Source organism: Scylla paramamosain, chromosome 20 (assembly GCF_035594125.1).
Source record: "Scylla paramamosain isolate STU-SP2022 chromosome 20, ASM3559412v1, whole genome shotgun sequence".
NCBI lineage: Eukaryota > Metazoa > Arthropoda > Malacostraca > Decapoda > Portunidae > Scylla > Scylla paramamosain.
The window spans coordinates 17,614,052-17,636,380 of NC_087170.1; the positions used below are offsets into that span (position 1 = coordinate 17,614,052).

The window sequence follows — 22,329 nt, forward strand, 5'->3', positions numbered from 1 at the left end:
TTAGGTAAAAAAAAAAAAAAAAAGTACGAAGTTTATTCTAAAATAAACATTAATAAGACATTAATAAGAATGAACTCGGTGATTTGGTTGTTAGATCAACAGGAAACTTTAAAAAGGTCTTATAACTTATGATTGTTATGTTGGTATAGATAGGCATTGTTTTATATAGAACTGCTGGTGAATATTTGCAGTTTCCCTAATTTTCCTATGTATTCCTGTGAGGTTGTGACTACTCTGAACTTAACAGTGGGGATCGCATACTCATATACTTTATTTCATGATGTTTGTTTAAACACCATTTAATTCTTCCTAACCATGGAAGTGTCAGAGTGAAGCTTCGGTGTGCTTCTCAAGTTACCCGTGCTTGTAAAATTGTGTGTGCGGAAATAATCATCTTATTCTTGTACTATATACAAAAACTATATGCTGCAGTATAAAATGTGCGGAAGCTTAATTGCAAGGAGAAGGATATACAAATAATTTAAAATTAGTGGACATTGGTCAAATTAAGTAAACAGTTTTAACAGCACAGCAAGTAGTTTGATAACTGAGACGGTGTTCCTTTTGTTGGCTTGTTAATATCTAAGACAGAACAGTGCAGCATCCTGTATTCAAAGAACGCAGGGAGACTCGAGAGAGTGAACTCGCGGAAGCGCGCGCGCACACACACACACATACACACACACACACGTACATAATTACCCATTTCAAGTTGAAGTACAAAAACACGTGTTCACAAGTGCACACCCAAATTAGCATTAGTATGCACACGCAAGCACGCGCTCTCCAGGAAACACGCGCACAGACGCACGTAAGCAAGCAAGCACGCTCACCAGTACACACACACACACGCACACACACAGATGCAAGCACGTACTTTCCCCTGGGCACGCACGCAGGCATCCTCGCTCACCAACACATAAGCAGGCATTATTCACCCTTTCTTGTAAATAAGCGATACGTACACACACAAGCATACGTGCTAATAGTCACACAAGCAGGCAGGTGTACAAGCGCACACACAGGCATGAAAGCATATTAAGGTCACACATACATGCATACTTACACCCGCTAACATCCTTTTGTGGAAATATAATCAGGAGCAGTGTTTATTGAAATTTGTTGGTTATCCATGCGGTATGTAAATTTTGGGCTAAATTGGATTCCTGCATTATTATTATTATTTTTTTTTTGCTAGCTGCCAGTTATTAATTAATTATTAACATTACATTTGATGAGATTGTTATACACTGTGCTGCTGTTTACAGGATGATGGTTGATAGTTGTGGTGATGTGGCAGTGGCTCAACACTGTCATGGCAATAAAATCATATGGCACCACATGGGAGTGTGTGGTCCACAAGACAGATGAACATTAAACCCTGCAGGTGTGGCTGACAATGCTCCAAACCCCAGCACTGTGTCATGGTGACTCCCCGTGATGGATCCTTAACAGCATGGCCTACTAGCTATGTGTTATTGGTGAAGGGTTTTGAATGTGAGGGACTGCATTATGTAGAGATAACAAGAGATGTAGGTCAGTGTGTAAAGGTGAAGTACAATTGCATTGGAACTGTGTGTTGCCTGCTCACCTCATTAATGCAGTTTTATGGAACAGGTTTCATGCCTTTTACCACTTAATCTTTATATATTAATGTAATAAATCTTTAATATATTAAGGGTGTGGCATAAACCATTTCTTGGTCTTTTGCACAAAGCACATGTGGACATAAACAGGAGGGACAGGATTTACTAACTACTTCATGGTTCTACTGGGATACATGACAATTTTCAACTTACTGCCTACTAGGTGAGGAGAAGCTGCAACCTGAAACTAGTTACCTCAACCTGGCCTGAGATTGGAACCCAAAGAGCTCTTGAATGTGAGTCAGACATACTTATATACCACCAGGCTGCTTTACATTAAAAGGACAGGATACAAAGTAAAACAGGTATTTGAATTTTTTTTTTATTAATAAAGATGTTAATCATTACAGTCGTCCACACTACATTTACAAAGGCAGTATTATATTCTCTTATATACAGTTATATAAAATCAATTATGAACAAAATTATAAAGTAATCTCAATGAAGACCATGATCTTCAAACAAGATAATTGTAAGTACTGTACAGAGGCCCTATGATCCATGAGATCCTCAGAGGCCAGGAAGGGGGAATGACTAGTTCTGACAGACTGCAGGGTGTAGGTGAAGGAGGTCAGGTTGTGTCGGGCAGTGTAGTGGTGATGCGCAGGCCATGCATGTCTTGAATTTCAACTTTCAGTGTCTGCAAAACAAAGTATCAATCAGACTGTAGTACAAGTCCAGTTGTAACGGATATCAATTAGATATCTATTGTCTAGTGACCCGAGTTGCATTAAACTCAGATCATGCAAGCTAGTACATCTAGACTTTTTTTTATCCATAAATAAAATCTCTATGTAAGCAAGCTTCTGTAACTGAACTTGACAATGTCACACAAATTAGATGACACTAATGTATATATATAAAGCACAAACCAATAATTGCACCACCATAACAGTTTTGAAGAGCCTTCTTATTATGAGCTTTCATATATACTGATGTAATGAAGTGCATTCATAGACTGTAGGACATACTGTAGAGCATTTACTGCCTACTGCTAATGACATTAAACTTTTGCAGTCAGTCCTGGTTGGTGATATCCAAGGAGCGACATAAGAAACCAAAACAAGTGAAAATGTAACTTTTCTATGAGGATCATGCAGTGTGGGAGGTGAAGATTTTCTTCTAAAATCTTCACCTCCCTCAATCCAGTGAATGTGATTGAGGTAGGTCAAATTTTTGTCTGGAAGTGAGAATGTCTTGGAGATAGATGAGGAAAAGGCATGACAGGAAGAGAGAAAGCAGAAGACAGAGGATAGTTGAAAGAACAAAGGATTGGCTGAGATATTGCTGACTTTAAGGGGTTGCACTTGAAGCTAACAGGCCAAGATACATTTGTCAGGATGGGTGTGCTGGAGGATGAGACTAAGACCAGTACAGGAACTTGAGCATTGTGGCATAAAAAAGAATGAAGGAGGAGGCTAACCTAACCCATTAAACTAATTCATAAGTACAGGAATGAACTACTGCTGGCTGTAGCTCCTCCCTCCCTTGTCTGCAACCTGCTCATTGGCTCAGCATCCGAGAAGTATTATGAACAACTCTGCTGTGTAAAAGGAAGGAATTGACAATTAACTCCCTACTACAAACACCACCTTCACTGCTGCTAATGTTACTAGTGAAGACACAAAGACATGGGTGAAGGGAAGCAGCCAAGATGCAGTCAGGATGCAAGTGCAGGAAGGTCAAGATGCAGTGAAGACGTGGGGGAAAGAAGGCCAAGACGCAGAGGAGATGCAGAAGAAGGAAGACAAGATCCACAGATGATGCAGGGGAAGGAAGAGAGAGAAGCAAGATGCAGGAGTCAGAGGAAGGAACAAACAGCACCCACTGCATGGAAATCTGTCACCAGCCCCTGGTTCAACAATCCTTAAAATATTATTTTTTATTACTACTCCTATAGGCTCCTAGACATTTTACCTCTGCACTACAGCATTTTCTCTTCTCTTCCCTGGATATAACAATGATAATGTATTGTCATGAATGGACCTGAAGATGTTTATACAGACAAATTGTTACTTTTCATGGAATTATTGTAAGTAAAAATATTAGGTATGTGATGGCAAAGTTCTGAACACTGGTGCTATTCAAACCTAGACAGAGGCAGAGAGGAGCTGTGGTGAACAGTTTTTATCTTAAGCTGGTGGCATGTTCTGCATGTTTGTCCTCATTGTGTTGTGCCTGCAGCATGGAATAAAAGCTGCTCACTACCCTTCCGTTCTTCCTTCACCTAAAAGCTAATAATATAAATTTTGTTCAGAACTTTACCACATACCACTACTTTTATTTATGGTATAATTCCATGGAAAAAAAACAATACTACAACACAGAACAACTTAGAGCAATATGAACATTTTCAGGTCGATCTGTGACAAACTTTTTTCTTGGTCACTAAAACAATCATCTATCATTCTTCTATCCACTGATCAAGAAACCAAGTCAATGCTGTACAAAATAAAGGAGATGCAATACCTGTAGTGTGCAAGCCAATGCCTAACTACACATATGCTGTGGGAAAATGAGTGGACTTGAAAGCCTATCCAATCTCAGAACAATCCACAACTTTATCTACTGCACTTCATCACTAAACATTTAAGCCTTAATTTGAAAAGTGAAAATATGCTACTAAATGCAAATTGATAATGAGTCTGATTCTCTAGTGATATGGGAAAGGGAGCTTTATCAAATGTGGTTAAGCCTCAGCCATGTAGAAGAACTGAAGATTATTTCATGTGACTTACTTGTAGCCTTTACATTGAACAAAAGTATCAAATCATTCTTTTGTTCAACGTAATGGCTACAAGCAAGTCACATGAAATAATCTTCAGTTCCACATTTGTTAGTGACAAAGCTTGACTCGAGAGACAAAGACGAGAGAGCAGCCTGGAAACTGTGACATGGCCCACAGATGGTTACCTCTGTGATCAGCTTGTGTTGCTTGACTCTGGACAGGCCCTTGAAGTCTGGTGCCTCAACCCACACCTCATACATGGCCCCACATCCTCCTGCAGAATGAGATAATTTTAGTGTGTTGGCAAATTAGTGTGGAAAGGTATTCACAATTCTTTTCTTGTCATTGTGTGATGATAATTGAGATGGAATTTTATATACTGCAAAAGATTACTACAATATGCCATCAGGTGACAATATATGAACTAAATGAACATGGAACCTGCCCTTCAAAAATGACAAGGCAGAAAAACACAAAAATATCCTTTGCTCTTCCCACCTGAGATGTCCTCTACCTCAACTGCCGTCGCCTGCGGGAAGCGTTCCTTGAGAAGAGTAACTAGGCGGGTGGATCCTGGCCCTGCTGACTCACAAAGCCACCTCACCTGTCACCAGATAGAGGCAGATTAGTTCACCATCAAGGACTAACTTCTATCCTTATATAAATGTAAAAATTTCCATTAAAATGTCCCAAAAAGTACTTGTATTTTATTTCTACTGTTCTGGTAATGTCCCTGAAATAGTATCAGAAAGATTTAGAGGAGATAAATGGCTTGTACTTAGAAGTAGGTGAATGTAAAGGAGGGACAAGCCAAAAATAAATCTATATCACAGGTCATCTTAAGAAGGAGTTGAAAAAAAAACATTGCATTGTTTGTCAAATATATTGATAAACATAACCTTATTATGAATGGTAGATTTTACTAAATACATATTACATTCATCAGATCCACAAATGTAACAAACTAAGCTAATCCATCTTCAATGAAACCCAGCTTAATTAAACCTTCCCTAACCCAGCACAACAATCTGTGGTCCGTCAACACCAGGAATACACTGTCCCTGGCATCAATGAAATTTCTGGCCTGGTTAACAACTATTCTCAAAGTGCCCTAAAATACAATCAGTTGGAAGTATACAGCTTGCTGAAAATTTGTAAGTTAAGACCTTATCTATCCTTGCAGAATGGTTTACCATATAATGCTTGTGTATACTATTCCTATCAATATTATTTGTGTGCTTGCTGATAATCATTCTCAAATTACACCTATCCCTGTGTGTGTGAGTTGTGTCCACCTTCATTGCTATCATGATGTCTCCTCTTTGTGAGTTGCTGCCTAACTGGTTAAGAGTGTTACTACTGGCCGGTTGGCTGAGGGCAGCTGTGTGAGTGGTGGGTACCACAACAGTATCAATATCTTCAGTAATAGTACCCCAAAATATCACATTAGAGTCCATGCCCTGACCATGACAAAGGGTGATAGTGTTTTAATGTCAGCATTTTCATCTGAATGCTAGGCTAGGTTGGGTTAAACTTAGTTCATTGATTTCATTATTGATCCCTTCATTGATTAGATCACAAGTTTGAAAAAAAGTTACATATTCCATTCCACAGAAATTAAGCCATTGTTTGGAAGTGAATAGACTAAGGTTAATATTCATAGTCCAGAAATATTATCTTCATAGTCCAGAAATATTATCACAAACATATCACATCAGCGCCCATGCCATTGAGGAGTGTCAGTGTCTGCTGTAACACTTAGGGTCAAGACTTATTCTCTTTAAAATATGTTCTACTTCACCTACTTAACTATTGCGTGCCGTTTTTCCTTTTTGAAAATTTTCTAGTTAATTTCTATTGCTGAAAGATACACTTAACCAGTCAATTATCATTACCTCGTGATAGTGCTGCCCGTTTGCCTGACAGCAGCAAGGTATCTGGGGCCTCTGAGCCTGTCCCTCCCTTACCTCGTCTGGCTGGACACACGGTGGCAAGGCCCTACAAGACGAATTACCCCAAAATTTTACATTAGCGTCCATGCCCGCCCATCATGTGTACCTGTGTGTTCAGCAATGCCAGGGCATCACAACATCTCACCAACCGGGCTTGTGTAACCATTTGCTATGCGCGGCCAGCAGTTGTTTACATCACCACCCAGCCTTCCCTTCACCACCACTCCACCACACCCGTCCCAGCCACTGCCTCGCCACTCAGGAACCATTAACATAACACTCACATCTTCCAAACTCACCTGCGGCCTCAGTGTAGACAGCAGTAGTCTTCGCAAGCAAGGTAGAGTCATGATTGCCTAGCCGCCAGCTTCCAGTGTATCTGTCTGCCGTAGCACGTGCCCCCCTCCCTCGTTCTCTCCTCCACACTGTTGCCACACGCGGGGCAGGACCTTTCAGGTTGAAGCAGTAGTATTCTTTCTAAATCTACTGAAAGAATAAGGTTTCTTCCATTGGTTAGTCAGAGACTAATGTAATGCAGATTATGTGTCATATCAGCTTAGGGGTGCCTCTATTAGGGTGGATCAGCGTGTGGAATATATCGTTAAGTAAAACACTCCTAGGTTTGTCTGCGATCGCTTATGTCAAATTCTGGTATAAGTTCAAGAGTACTGCACTTCATTACTAAAAGTTCAGTGTATGTACAAATGACCACATATACATCATAAAGCTTGGAAGTTCCTCGCTGAACTATTTTTCAAGAATTATTTTCAGATTCATCTCTTACCTGGCAATGCTGTCAGCGGCCCTGCCTCAGGGCGAGAGTGGTCAAGGGGGACGGGGGGGACAGGAGGCGGAATGGAGCTAAAGGAAGAGGGGGGTGGCTTGAGGGAGGCGAGGGAGGCGGAGCGGGTCTTGTGTGATGCCCAACACTGAGCAGCGAGCACTCGGGCATCAGTGCGACACCAGAACTTGATCAGGTAACTTGCCTTCGCTGCGCCTTCCTCCGTGCCTCCCTCCTCCCTTCCCGACCCCACAGCGGCTGCATCTCGATCAGATCAGTGGGACAGGGGACGAGACCTGAGCAGTGTGAATGCAGGATTACCAGAGGAGTGCATCCAAAGCATCTGCGTGAGAGAAAACAGTGATGGAAATTCTTGAAGACATGGAGAAAGAGCTACATACCTGCGTTATTACTGGCATGCCGCGGTGGCTGGGGAAAGTGTGGGCCTGTGCACCTGTACTCGGAATTACATGGTGCTGTGGGGATGGAAAATGAATGTTACTGGAAATAGAAGCATCTCTCAGGTGACGCAGAGAGAAAATTTGCATGAAGCAGGCATTACACCGCCTCTTCTCCCCGCCCTCCTCGCGAAACAGGCTTTTCGAATGTGCCTTGCCTGTGGTCTGTGCGCTGTGGTTCCAGTTTCCTTCACGAGACGCATAATTTTTTCCTGTGGAAATGGCGTTGTGGTGCAGTGAGTCATATCCTTCTCGAAAACCCTGAAAATTACCAGAAAATCACCCCACTAGGATTTTTTTTTTTATCTGGTTATCATGCATATCACGTCTAAGCTGCTCTCTCCTGGATAAGTGCGTGTGTGTAAAAAACAAGTCCAGGCCTCTTTACCTTCATGGTGGCGGACGAGCTAAGTAAGGAGTGACCTTTCATGGCTTGGGGGACACCAGGAAACGGGCTACGGTTATATGGGTCCCAGCACCCCCCAGGATGACGGTAAAAGTATCAGGAAAGGAAACCTGTCAGTGGTATTAGTAAATGATGGGTGTGCCTTTACTGAGAGAGAGAGAGAGAGAGAGAGAGAGAGAGAGAGAGTGAGAGAGAGGTTGTCAGCAGTAGCGTCTGTAGGTAAAAGTGTGACATGAATGTGTATGTCCTGACGCGGTCTCCTGTCTTCACTCTGACCTTCTCACCGCTCCCTCAGTCCTTCTTGTCTAAGGCGCTCTAAGGCCGATATTATTAACTTTGCAGGATAAAAAAATAAAAAAAAGTAGCACTTATTGAGAAGCCTGTAGAAGTGATTGTTCCCGTCCTGACTGAGTGGAGAGGAAAAGATGTACTTAATATGTAAAGATGGTATTCTCAAGTATTTCCTCCGCTTATCCACAGGCTTTAGTGAATATTGAGATCTTCAAGTGGGTTTTGATGATTCAACACGTATTCTACATCAATATAAAAACACAAGAGAGCCCAAGTAACAATTCCTGCGGCATCTGCAAAAGAAAATAATCCTACAAAGAGTTAAAAGCCTTAAGAAACTCACACTCGTTTACTAAAAAAGGGGCTGGGGGCTGATGCTTTTAATATAAGCTAATTCTTCATATAATTCCATAAAGGTTTATTATTAGGAGGTGTAATACGCTGCGATTGATTAATATTTTCTCTTCCTCCAGATTTGCGTACGGTCGTATGCAGTATTTATACTTAATTTGCTCCGCGACACGTGTTCTTGTAGCTGCGCGACTTGATGTTAGTGTTGTCATCGTTTATCGTTAATTGCGGCGCAAAAAAAGTCTTGTTACTCTTGCCACGTGTCTCATAAACTTCATGGACACGCAGTATGAAGAGGAGGATGCTTGTCGCCGACTTTCCCTCACCTTCACTCTTACCACTTGTTTATTCACTCGCTAGCAGAATATCGACCACTTCTCCCGTCTTTTATATCCAGGTGAACCCAATTATAATCCCCGCCAGTCAGATAAAGCTGCCAAGACGTGGGATTTCTTCCTCCTCCTCCGCTGCTGTCACCCTCGCCCCTCCCGCCTCCTGTCTGTCCTTGGCCAAGCTGCCTCTGTTGTCCGCACCACAACACACACAATGCCTGTTTGTTTGCTCTCAGATATCGAAAGATGCCATTGCTACGACACCTTACATCAATCAATAGCTCGGTTAGTCAGTCAGTCACTCAGATTTCGATCTCATCTCCCGTAAACACAATGAATTGTGTAGAAGAATTGACAGTTTTTCTCACTGGTCTGTGTTGTTCTTTCCTAAGGGTGTTTACTAAAGAATACTGTCGTTGTGCCGCTTCCAAGAAAGAGTAAACAGGACAGCCATAAATCATACAGACAATCGTACCTGATGCCGTAGCAATCCTTTCCGAAAATTTTAAATGATAAAGATTATAGAATATAAAACGAACACGCAGAAGGAATGCATCAGCGAAATATATATATGAAAAAAAAAACTGTGATAGAAACGGGGAGAAAGCACACGTATAAAAGACACGATTTCCAGACAAAATCTTACAAAAAAAAAAAAAAAAAAAACGCAGAATACGTGAATAATACATAGGAAATGTAAAAAAAAAAAAAATAAATAAAAAATAACAGAAAATAAACATATAAAAACACGATTTCAGGACCAAAACATACTAAAGAAACGCTAAAATAAATAATATAAAAGAAAAAAAGTCAAAAGCTACAAACGAAGAGGAAGCAAATACACTAAGCCACAGTTTTAACACACCATCAATCACCTTGCTTTCAGGAGGATGCAGTGGGCGATAGAGCTGCGTCGTTGACAGAATTTATGATACCAAGCTGGCTATACTTCTAACCTCCACTAACACATGCCCATGCAGCACTGAGTCAATGTATCTCCGTGTTGCGCTAAGCTTATCTTCACTTGGGACTCGTTCAGGCTGTTGCTACCAGTACATCCATCGCGTGTTTACCTTATTGGGCAAGGGAGTGAGGGACAGAAGATTAATCAGCATTGTAACAGCCACGGACCGGATCTCTAACGCAGCGGTGTCCTATCTCGATTACTTTTGACAGCCTATAGTGGAAGTTATTAGGGGTTATCAAGGGTGTGTGTTCTTTCTGGTGTTAGTCTGATTAGGATTCTGCAGCATCAATGGAGGAAACAGCCACGATAACTTGATTAAACATCTCAGTGGCTTTTGAAAATAATCATTATGAGAGAATGAAATGTTTTGAAGTACGAGCTCTGTCTAATGCATCAGCAAGGGTCTGTTTCTTGTGTAGATCGTGTTGAAATTTAGACAGATTAGACGGAGAAAAGACAGATAAAAAAGTCAATAAAAAGTACTACCGTAAGAGTTATATCATATAAAAATAGATTAATAATAACTTTATGAAAATAGACGTTCAACTTATCTTGCGCGCTGAAGTTAGCAATTTCTGAAGCTCTATAATTAAGTACCGTACATCGACGTAAGAAGCCGATAAGAGAGAGAGAGAGAGAGAGAGAGAGAGAGAGAGAGAGAGAGAACCACTACTACGACTACTACTACTACTACTAATAATAATAATAATAATAACAATAAGTATAACAATAATAACGGGACCAACAACAGCAACAACAACAACATAATATAATGCACAACACGAAAAAAAAAAACCTCCTTAAAAATATTTGGATCACTACTTATGAAACTGTTTGTATTTCCCAACTGCCCTTCGTTACCTCGCGCTGTCTAGATTATCCCTTCTGCTCACCGAATTACCTACGCGGGCCCTCCACCACGCCTCGGTATAAAGAGTTCCGATGGAGAGGCTTAAACGCAACGGATCTAAAGAAAGTGAAGTGTTTATATAGGATTAAAGAACCAGTTGGGACGCTTTTTACTCGCTCCCTGAATCCCCTGGCCCTCCCCTCTGCAGTAGTGGACGTGGCGGGGGATGAAATGGTTCGTGGTTGTTGAGTTTTGGTGTACTGGCTGGTTGAAGGGATGTGCGCGTCTGTAATGGTGTGGTGTGGCGCCTTAATTTTGGGAGGACGTAGGCGTGGTTAGTGTAAATTAATGGGGTTCTCAAGGGTGTTTTCATGAAATTTTTGGGGTGTAGGCGTGGTTAGTGGAAGCTGATGGGGTTCTAAAGGGTATTTTCATGATTCTAGTGAAGATTTGATTAAAAGAGAAATCTGGATCATCAACGAGACAAAAGATTTATGAGAACTTAACACATAATCTCCGTGGCCCTTGAGAATACGTAGTCCTTTTGAGGAAATAAAGCTTTTCTATCTTATTGGCTCTTGAAGACAGTCCTTAAAGAGATAACAAAGCGTTTCAGAATACAGGGCATTATGACAGACAGTCAGGACGAAAGATTACTATAGGCATACGCAACGGGCAATAATATACAGCAGATATACCAACATACTTCAAAGATAGAGATAGGAGTCTCTTCTTCCACATTCCCAGGGGTTTAATCTCTGGTTGGCATCACTTCTCTTCCCGCCCCTCGCTCGTCACCGCGGGAGTCATGACGTGTGATGCCGAGGGAGAAATGAGTGACCGCCAGCCGCTCTACTACCACCGTCCTTCACTTTCACCGCAATGCAGCAGAAAATGGCTCCCTCACACGTCATTGGCTGGAGGGCTATGACGTGGTGGCCTTTGAGTGGCGAGCTGGCCTACCGTGATTAATAGCGTCAGGCCAGAAGAGTCCCTTGATTGGTAGAATGAGTTATGACGCGAAGAGGAGCGCGGAGGAACTCAGGGAGGCACCCAATACAAGACTCAGGAGCAAAAAGAAAACATTACCTCGTCTTGTGAATGGAGGAGAGGAAAAATGTGTGTAAATTAAGAGAAAGAGGAAAAGTCAGACTGGAAATTGAGTGGTAGTAGTAGTTTGAGAATGAATGTAGAATTGGTCTATGAATTGAAGTGTCCCCAAATAAAGGGAAAAGAAGAAACGTAACCGTATGAATGGGGAAAATGAAAATCAGCTTTTGAAGAAAGAAAATTAGCTTACAAGTGAAGAAAAAAAAACTTGTGAATGAAAAGAACACACAGTAAATAAAAGCAGATAAGAAAAATACTAATAAATGAAGCGGTAAAACAACAACAACAACAACAACAACTCCATTCTATTCTATCAGGCGAAAAGAAAAAAAACACCATGAAAAAAAAAAAAAAAACGAATCGCACGTGACGAACAAGACTGGAATGTTTACTTTACACGCCTGGGGAGGAGATGGGAGGGGGAAGGGGGAAGGGGCAGGAGGCAGGCAGGCAGGCATGGAGGGAAGCGAGTCTGTGAATGTATTGCACGGTACCTTAGCTTCTAAAAATAGCCATGCGTCAGGTGGTGGTCAAGGGAGGAGACATGGACAGGGGTAGGGAAAGGCCGAAGAGGCGACGGGGGCAAGGAAGGATTAGAACACGAGGACTGGTAAAGAAGATGAAGAGGAAACATGGATAGGAAAAGTTGGAGGAGGAGTAGATTGGGGAAACAAGAGGAGGGAGAGACAAGAGTAAGGACAGGCTTAGGAGACAAAGTAAGGAAATGACAAGGAGATAGAAATGCGAAGTACAAGGAAAAAGGACGAGGACGATGAGATAAGGATATCAATAAAAAGGATTAGGAGGAAACAGTGATAAGGAAAGGCGAAGAAAAGGAGGTAGGAAAAGACGAGAAAGAGAAGACAAGGCTAAGAAAAAAATAGAAGATATGATTACAGAAATGCTCAGGAGGAAACAGGTTCAAGGGAAAGCCTAGAAGGAGAAGAGAGTTAAAGACGAGGACGAGAAGAAAAAGACAAGGAAATAGGAGAAAGGGACATGGGTTAAGGACAGGAATAGGAAAAACACAAGGAAAGGACATGTTAAGGAATAGGAATAGAGGACCACCACTCGCAGCATCAGTGGGGAGTCCTGGGGTGGCAGTGTCATACGCCTTTTATCCTCGCCAGTAACAAAATCTCCAAAGGAAACCTGTTTTTCATTTATTTTCTAAATTTTTTCCCTGCATGTGGCTCCAGTGGCTTCCTGCAACACAACACTGGTTCTTAATGCGCCTCTGTGTTTTTGTCTCTCTCTCGGTGTCTAGATGAAAAGGGCGACTGTCGTTAAAGAAGGAAAAAGACTGAAGTAGGTTTATGGATCTGAAAATGGTAGTCACAGGCAGGGGAGATGTCACAGGATAGAAAAGGAGATAAAACAGAGGAGACAGGACAGAGAGCCACACTACAGGAATACAAAGAGTAATAACACATACAGAGACGCTTAGACTGGCTTATGTAGAGCAGAGAGCATCGTGGCAGGAAAGTGAAGAGGAAAGGGAATGTTGGAGGCAATGAATGTTTGAGGGAAGGAAAGGAGAGGAGGCTGACAAGGATGAGGTCGTGCTGGGAGTGCAAGGTTGGGAGATAAGGACACGGGAAGCTTAGTTAGGGCAAGGAAGGGAGGGAGTAAAGGGTAAAGGTGAGTGGAGTTAAGAGCTGACAGGTGAAGTGAGTAAAGGAAGCGAGTGCAGGGAAGGAAGGAAGGAAGGAATTATTAGGGCAAGGATGAATAAAGGAGTTGATGGAAGATTACTTAGGGGATGGAAAGGAGGAAAATGATGGATAGAGAAGTATATGGGGCGGGGGGGGCGTTAGTTAGGGAAGGAAGAGCAGGGCAAGGATGAATAGAGGACTTAGGAGTGGATGGAGGCTTAGTAAGGATAGGGAAGAGCGTAGAGAGCAAGGATTGGTAGAAAAATTAGGACAGGAAAGAAGGTAAGGAACGATGAAAGGAAAGGAGAGAATGAGAAGGAAAAGTGAATTGAGGGTAGAAGGACTGGATAGAGGCGTGGAGGGGAAGTGATGAGTGTGTGGGAAGGGAGCTAAGTGGGAGATGGAGGAATGTGGAAGTGGGAGGAGGAGGAGGAGGAGGAGGAGGAGGAGGAGGAGGAGGCACTGGGGTGAGCCAGGGGCGGTGATATGGGGCCAGGGGAAGGAAAGGGCGGGGTATGGATGGGGCTGACAGATGTAGCAGATTAACCACCCTGCCTCACTTGTATTCTTCGTTCCTAACCTTTAACTCCACTAACAATACTAACCTCAAAACTATAACTTTTCTCTCGGGTTTCCTACTTATTTTTATCTTTTTGAGAACGTACGAGTGTTTTTTTATTTGTATTTTTTTCTTGGTCAATCTACCCGATGCACAAATGAAAGAATCTGCCTCGTCTACGCCCTTTGGTACCTCTCCTGATCTTACTGTACCTTTCCTAACCTTCCCTGAAGAACAAACTCGTCAAACTACTCCTAACACCTTTATTAACCTTTGAAATTTTCCTAAGTATGGATAGGAGGAGAAGGAGGAGGAGGAGGAAAGAGGGTGGAGTGTGGTGAAGTGTGGTAGATAGAGAAGCAGGTGGAGGGACGAAAAGAGAGAGACTTATTCAGTTTCGAAACACTCGTTGACTCAATCTCACGTACATTTTACTTGAGAATTCCTGGTTCATTTAGTATCTTAAGCGATATTTTGGCTACTGTACTGCTTTATGGTCTATATTTTCATTTTTTTCCTTCACTTACCTCTGTTTTCCCGTATATTGATCACTTTCTTTTATATGCACGAATTTTTTTCTGTATACACAAGTTTTCCTTACGTATATAAAATTCTTCCTTACATACACCAAAGTTACTTGTATATTTCTCTTATACTTCAATAAATTCTTCTATATATTACATGAATTTTCCTTTGTACAGATGAATGATGTGTGTGTGTGTGTGTGTGTGTGTGTGTGTGTGTGTGTGTGTGTTCAAGTTAAAGTTTAATTTCTCGCATTTTATCTCGAGCGGTTCAAAAATCTCTCAACAGCTGTCACTGATAAAACATTTAGAGTCAGCTCGAAACGAAGATAATTCCTTGGCGTTTATCAATACTCTCTCTCTCTCTCTCTCTCTCTCTCTCTCTCTCTCTCTCTCTCTCTCTCTGCGACCATGTTATCTTGCATTTTATTTATTTTGAGTCGGACCGAACGCTGCATTATCAGAAAACACACACACACACACACACACACACACACAGGAGCAACAGAGCGTTTAGCTGGGCCGACCCAAAGTCTAAACATTTTCTCTCAAATCACATGCATTATTTAGCGACTGGAGTTTCTCCCTCTCGTGGTGAAGAAAACGGGTCGCGAGCAGCAGCAGTGGAGAGCGTTGGCGTTATTGACTCTTCCCATTTTCTTTACAGTTTCCACCGAAAATGAGTTGATAATTTACTGCGTGAAACGGTTTGCTTCAAAGGCCGTAGAGACGATTAGTCGGCTTCTCAAAAGTGTCTTCTGTTGAGAAAGTGGAAATTTTGTTAATCTGTCTCTAGAACCGTGAAAACACAATTAAAAAAATAACCTTGTAACTTCAACTAGAGCCTTTTGAAAATAGTCGGGGTGTGGCGCAGAAGCATTTCAAAATATGGCGCTCAAGACGAAATGATGAACGATTGGGAAGGAAATTTCGTTCCTGGCGTAGTAATGGGGAAATTTTGATATTGTCACGATTTGCAGACTTAGGAGATGAGTGAAAAGCTAGGAAAAAGTCTTACAAGTTGCCACCTCATAAAGGGAAGATGTGATAGTAATAGTAGTAGTAGCAGCAGTAGTAAGTTGACACCTGATAAAGGAAAGATGTAGTAGCAGCAGTAGTAGTAGTAATAGTAGCAGCAGTAGTGGCAGCAGAAACAAACTGAAGAAACAGACAAGAAACCCACACAGAGATCGTCAAAGTTAACACTCCTGTTACTACACTCTTATACACATAACACTACCACGATACCTCACTAAACGTTCACCTCTTCCGCAGATGTGGAGCCGCGTGTGGGTGTTGTCTGCACTGGCTGCCTCTGCGGCGGTGACGGCAACCAACGATGTATTCCCGGAGGAGGAGCCCGACGCGCCCCCGCCTCTGCCACACCCAGGCGCCCACCGCAGGTCCCATAACGATGTCTTTCCCCTGGAGGAGGAAAACCTAGATGTGCCTCGCCTCCGACACGCCTCCAGGCACCATAAGGTTAGCGCCTCTAGCGTGTTTTGCGGGGTGTCTTATGGGGAATGAGTGCGTGAATGAGTGAATTAGGAAGGGAGGACGGTTGGGGGTGGATGGGAAGCATGAATTAACGATTGTTAGTGGAAGAGTGAATGAATAAGCTAATGGAAGAGTGAATGAGTTGACCAGGTAATAGGTGTTTTAAGCTGCGGAGCAACTTAGAGGACCTTCCCACAGCGGCTGGGAGGTTCCAATTTTTTGACGCTTCGCAGACCTCCATACGGAGCCCGTTTGCACACTCCACGTCGTGTCGCACCGCCGTGATTGTTGGGGCGAGTGACATGTTGCTGTAAATGACGCTGTGTTTTCAATATGTAGAGATTTATCTGCATTCTGATCAAACTATCGTGTTCACAAGACTTTTTCCAACTTAATGTAATAATATATTTCAGCATTCAATGATTAACTGTTGAAAATACCGAGCACAAGTAAAACATGTTATAAACATTTTCTTTTAACCTCTTTCACGGTTCAACTTGTCGTAATACCTTTTTTTTTTTTTTGTTTTGTCAGGTTTTTACAATACATCTTGATTCTACAGTCACTGCGGAGTCTGATAATGTCAGCCAAACCGGCTATCCCGTATGTGAAATTAATTATTCGCGCAATTTTTGCGCGCTCAGTAAGTCGAAATATGCAAAATACGACAAAACGGTAGGTCTGGCGAAGAAATGGCATGAAATCAGAAAGATGAGCCGTCAAAAGTTACTTACAAAGAAGGAGGTGTTTCCGAGACTGAAATCCCAATTTTTATATGCTATGGACACCAAAAGGTGCTCCTGACCACATTATTGTTGTACCCTGCAGGGGCCAGGCGGAGCGAAATCAAAATTAAAACCCCTTCGCTCCGCTCTGGGAATTAGTGAGTGGTTGAGTTAACTGGTGAGTGAGTGAGTAAGTAAATGAATGTCTTGACTACTGAGTGGGTGAATTAGTGAGTTGCAAGTAAATGCGTGAATGGCTTAATAAGTAACTTAGTGAGTTGAGAAGAGGTCAGTGAGATAGTAAACGAGCAAATGAGTGAGTGAGTTACGAAGTGCATGAGTAAGTGAATCTGTAAATGGTCGAGATTTCAGACAATGTGACAGGTTAGAACTGTCGGCAAGGAGACAAGACAGGGCAGGTAACTTGGGAAACCTGAGGAGGGCAACAGGTGGCGTGGCAACGAACAGGTGGCGGGAGACAGGTGAGCAGGTCGAGTGAGACGAGTAACACCTAAATGCGCAAATTTTCTAGCCTATTTTAAACTCCATGTGACGGGTACTGGTTAGGGGAGAAGGCGAGTTTATAGTTAGTTACACAGGTGATAGTAGGAATGGTATGCTTAATTAGATAGGGGGAAGAATTGGTACTAATAAAAATGTTACAAATTACACAAATAGGAATACGGTTCCAGTTAATACAGGTGGAGGTAAATTTATTACTATATGTATATTTATAGGCATTAATTAGTTAAAATTTCTACAGGAAGTATATTTATGAGTAACACGTGTTTCCAGGTGTGATATGACAAGGTAGAACTTAATATAGGTGTGATTAACGCAGGTGCATTAAACAGATCGTACTATTCTAATAATCTAATGTTAGTGATTATTAGGAAGTGCAACTCATTACCCTCCATAGCATATGTGTTTAAGTGATAACTGGGTGATGGAATGAGGATGGGAGGGACGGGCGAAGGGAAGGAGGGATGTAGGCGGGGCTGGATAGAGGGAGGAGGAACCTGACGTTCTGTCAACACCTTCCCTGGACGACTGGTAATAAGATCCACTTGAAAACCTACCTGAGGCTGCCACCTCCACCACCACCGCTACCTGACTTCCCCTTCCGTAACTGGAGTCACAAGTTTTCAAGAGTAAAGTGTGTTTTCAGTTATATCTTTGACGCTCTAGACAGAGAACCCTTTACGCACTTACTACGTGTTTACCAAGCTGTTATATATCACGAGTTACATTACAATACTGTATTCTTATTAGAGCACCCGTTTTCACTGAAGTCGAGCGAGTGAGCAAGCGACTGAGCGAGCAATATGGTGAATGTGTCATTTGACCAGATTGATTTGCTAGTTAACGAGTGAGTTGAGTGATTGAATGGTCGAGTGAACTAGTCAGTGAGTATTTAGTCGTTAACGAGTGACAATGATCCAGTGAACTTAGTAGTCAGTAGTTTGGTAAATAGATTGACAAATTTAGGCAGTTAGTTGGTTAGCTAGTTAGGTAAAACAGACAAATATAGACAGTTAGAAATGCAGTTAGCTGAAGCAGATTACAGTTATAAATAGTTGGTGGAGTGGTTAGGTATCTCATCAAACAGTACATAAGCGAATGAAGGAACCATGTCTAACTACACCCTTCCATTCCCCCCTTCGCCAGGTCCACAACATCGTGCTTCACCCGCAGAACTCCATGTGTGAACTGAAACCCATCCGCCAGATTGTGACCCACGCCCTCTGCACCTCCAAGGTCACCCACTAACGGCCTCTCTTGTTCCTCTTCCTTCTTCCTGTTCCTTCTGGTTGCCTTCCTCCGTATTAAAGGGTTGGGGGTGGGGAGGAGGACGGGAAGGAGGACTTGTTATGTTCTATCAGTTCTATCCTGTTCTTCCACACGTATTTTTTTTCAGTAGATATGGTAATTATTCAGTAAAAGGCCGCTTAGAATCTAGTATGTACTGGTATTTATCTTCCTTCCTCCTCCTCATCGGCACTTATCAAAATACAAAGAAGTGAAAATAACATGACTAATATCTTATGGAAGGGAAGGAATGAAATACGAAAGACGGTATGAAGAAACTCATTTGTAATCTTACCTGCAGGAGATGGAGAACAACGTGTGTGTAGGCACGTGCTTCAGCTACACTGTCCCCCAGACGGAGCCAGAGACCCCTGGTGACGAGATGCTCGACTACTGCGACTCATGCCAGGCCTCGGAGTCTCACTGGACCACGGTGAGCCAGACGAACCAGCATTGTCGGGACGCTGGGTGTTGTTCTGTGATGCTAATGATAAAAGAGTTGTGTTCAGTTTGTAAAGTATTCATAAATGTGAGGATTACGTCGTTAGAGATTATATCAACACATTCAATACTCTGATTTTTATAATATATAGAGTTGTACTTACTGACGATGAAACAGAGAACTCATTTTCTCCTCCTCGTCACATACAGATCCAACTGGACTGCGAGGAGTATGGCAACACGTACCAGGTCACCAAGAAGATACAGATGATCACAAACTGCTCCTGCTCGGCTTGCCACCCCAGAGGACAGCAGGCCACCACGGACAATGAAGTCACCTACCCGTCTAACGAACCCCGAGTATCCGAACCCTTCTTCAAGATGCTGCCCGAGTCCCTGCAGCGGCCTGACTTGAACCGGGAGCTGGAATTCACGAAAACTTCCCTCGATGAACTTCGTAAGACATACTCCATCGACCCCCACCACGAGCAAGGGCCCCATGGGAAGGTGGTCTTCAAGTTACCTCCAGCTTTCAACACTAATGAGGACGAGGAGGATCCAAATGTCGTCATGTCCTATTAGAGAGGATAATGTTTATATTAGCTTAGCCTCCCATGCCTCCGCTACATTCCTTTCTCCAGCCCTCAAGAGGCTATTTCTATTCCCGTTCATTTTTTCACATTATCGAGTCAAAGGAAACTTGTTCATGCTTCTCACATCAATTCTTCGCGGCTCCTGGTGTACCGGAAGCCACGACACGGCCTGCACAACCCTCACACTGCCTACATGAGAGACACTAACAGTATTTTCATGTTATAGGGAGAGACACCATAACATAGCAACTTCACTACCACGCTCATTCTATCCCCGCCCTTCTCTCTTTCTAGAAAACAGATCTTCAATATATTATTCTGTATTACACGCGATATCTTTTGTATAACATGTACGTAGATTCATTTGTGCCATGAATGATCATCTCAAGCCGGTGTTTCGGAGAGGACAGCAAGGGTAGTGACTGCATCCTATCGGGTCAGTCAGTGTGTGGTGGCAGGCGGGTGGCTGTAACTCCAAGCTGATAATTAAGTCAATATTTTCACCCTTTACCTCAAATCTCCAGGGATAAGATAATCTGGACGAGCTCAATAACTGCATTTTTTTTTTTCTAGGAATGGGATTGTCAAATGTACTTACTTTTGTCCCTTTTCATTCACATTGTGTAAGGGAAATAAATTGATAAGTAGTGATATGATAGATGAATATATAAAGAAATACCAAGGGTTTCTAAATATTTACTTCAGTTTTCTTCACGACAAGATTCTTTATGAAAAATATTATGAACCAAAAGTGTTAGATTATCAAATGAACCCTATTTTCCTTATTCCCAATCTGTCCGAGAGAGAGAGAGAGAGAGAGAGAACTACAATAAGTATAACAATTTTTCTACTCAATTTCTTCTCTACACAGTTTTTTTTTTTTTTTTTTTAGGAAATGGTTTGTTTTTTATGTATCTTGTTATTTCTATCCCGGAGATTTGTCAGACACACGCCTCGCCACCAAACAAGATATGTCACGTTTAAAGCTACACATCTTGCAGTCAAACACCGCCTCCAACCACAAACATGAAGCATACTTAGAAATAATGGTATTCACTAGTGACTATATATATATAAGAAGTATAACCATTTGAATAAAGTATGTATATCAAGAGCAATTGGTGTTTTTTTCTTTTTGTCCATTGGTAAAAAGAATCAAAGAAGATCTGAAAGTCTACTGTATGCTATTGTATTCTGTCTTCGTTCCTCTTTAACTATCCCATCTCTTCTTTTTATCATTCGTCAATCTTGTAATAATTCTGGAGCATCTGAAATAGTATGTACGCTATGCTTGCTATGATATTTTGCGTCTGTTTACAGTAATACGGCATACGAATGGGAAAAGTGATAAATTACGTAACTGAATTTTTGGTTTGACTCAAGTGATAGAACGGTGGTGGTAGTGGTGGTGGTGGTGGTAGTGGTGTTAAGGGGAGGGGGGGAGGTATATTGATCACATGTCTGCCTCTGACAAACACTAGAGGCAACACCACGACAGAAGCGCGCTAACTGCCCGTCAACACCACCACTACCATCGCCACCAATATCACCATCACTTGTTACCACCAAGGCCATGACTCACAATCCCATTTCACTTCACCACCACCACCATCATCATCATCGTCATCATCCTCAACACAATAGTTATTCTCTCTCTCTCTCTCTCTCTCTCTCTCTCTCTCTCTCTCTCTCTCTCTCCACCACTCATCACCTTTCTCATAATCATTACCATTCTCTCCCTCATCACCAATAATCTACAGCATTATTATCATCATCATCCCCACCACCACCACCATCACCACCATAGCCATCACCATCACCACCACAAACTTTCACAATCACCACAATACATCACCATCAAGCTTGCCATGTGAGGTGAGGCGAGGCAGTGGTGGTCGTGGTGGTGGTGGTGGTGGTGGTGGAAGCTGGGAGGTGCGCAGGTAAGGCAACAAGAGAGAGAGAGCCGTAAGGTTGTGTGTGTGTGTGTGTGTGTGTGTGTGTTTTTGTGGCCTCCAGGTTAATAACAGCGACGGTAAACAGACCGGCTGGGTACATTACAGGAGAGATGAAGAAAAACATGGGTAGGTAGTTGTGAGGATTGTTATTTGTATTATTGTAGTTGTTGTTGTTGTTTTTACGTGAAAATATGAGAAAAAAGTAGAGCTTCATGTTCTTCTTCTTCTTTTGGAATAGTAACAGTATCATAAACATTTGCAAAGCGCAAGAACATTTTGGATGCACCATTGAGCTGCCTCGCTTCACAGAGGGAGATGACAGGTGTGGCTTAGAGATCAACTTAATGTGTGTGTGTGTGTGTGTGTGTGTGTGTGTGTGTGTGTGTGTGTGTGTGTGTGTGTGTGTGTCGTGACCTCATAAGCTCCCTTTCCTATGGGGGTTAAAAAAGAATCTCCTCCCTCCTCTCTACTCTTTCATCAGGTCACATCATTGCTATAATTCACCACTACCCCTCTCCTTTTTCCTACCCTCTCCTCTCTCACTGACAGACACGGCCTCCAATGACGTAATACACAGAGCTAACTTCTTTTCTGCTCTAATTATGCGTGTGTGTGTGTGTGGCATAATGAACGTCTTTACAACACACACACACACACACACACACACACACACACACACACACACACACACACACAAAC

The 22,329-nt window shown here is 42.3% G+C and overlaps 2 protein-coding genes across 6 annotated transcripts; one reads left to right on the top strand and one right to left on the bottom strand.

Annotated features, from left to right (window-relative positions):
* Positions 1-1,954: 1,954 nt before the first annotated feature.
* LOC135110523 (bolA-like protein 3) lies at positions 1,955-16,015 on the bottom strand. Of its 5 annotated transcripts, none has more exons than XM_064022928.1 (7): positions 15,875-16,015; positions 7,509-7,583; positions 7,111-7,403; positions 6,611-6,775; positions 4,873-4,978; positions 4,560-4,648; positions 1,955-2,286 (listed from the first exon to the last, which is right to left on the bottom strand). In XM_064022928.1, the coding sequence occupies exons 4-7, from the start codon at positions 6,674-6,676 to the stop codon at positions 2,218-2,220; spliced, it is 330 nt and encodes a 109-aa protein (XP_063878998.1). In that variant the 5' UTR covers positions 6,677-6,775; positions 7,111-7,403; positions 7,509-7,583; positions 15,875-16,015; the 3' UTR covers positions 1,955-2,217. The 5 variants fall into 5 exon arrangements, with proteins under 5 accessions (XP_063878998.1, XP_063878996.1, XP_063878995.1 ...); XM_064022926.1 differs by having other exon boundaries at positions 6,611-6,809; XM_064022925.1 differs by having other exon boundaries at positions 6,611-6,812.
* Positions 8,036-20,793, top strand: LOC135110520 (DAN domain family member 5-like). Its single transcript, XM_064022922.1, has 5 exons — positions 8,036-8,058; positions 15,886-16,092; positions 18,501-18,590; positions 18,943-19,074; positions 19,293-20,793. Exons 1-5 carry the CDS (start codon positions 8,053-8,055, stop codon positions 19,662-19,664), a joined length of 807 nt encoding a protein of 268 aa, XP_063878992.1. The 5' UTR covers positions 8,036-8,052; the 3' UTR covers positions 19,665-20,793.
* Positions 20,794-22,329: the final 1,536 nt, after the last annotated feature.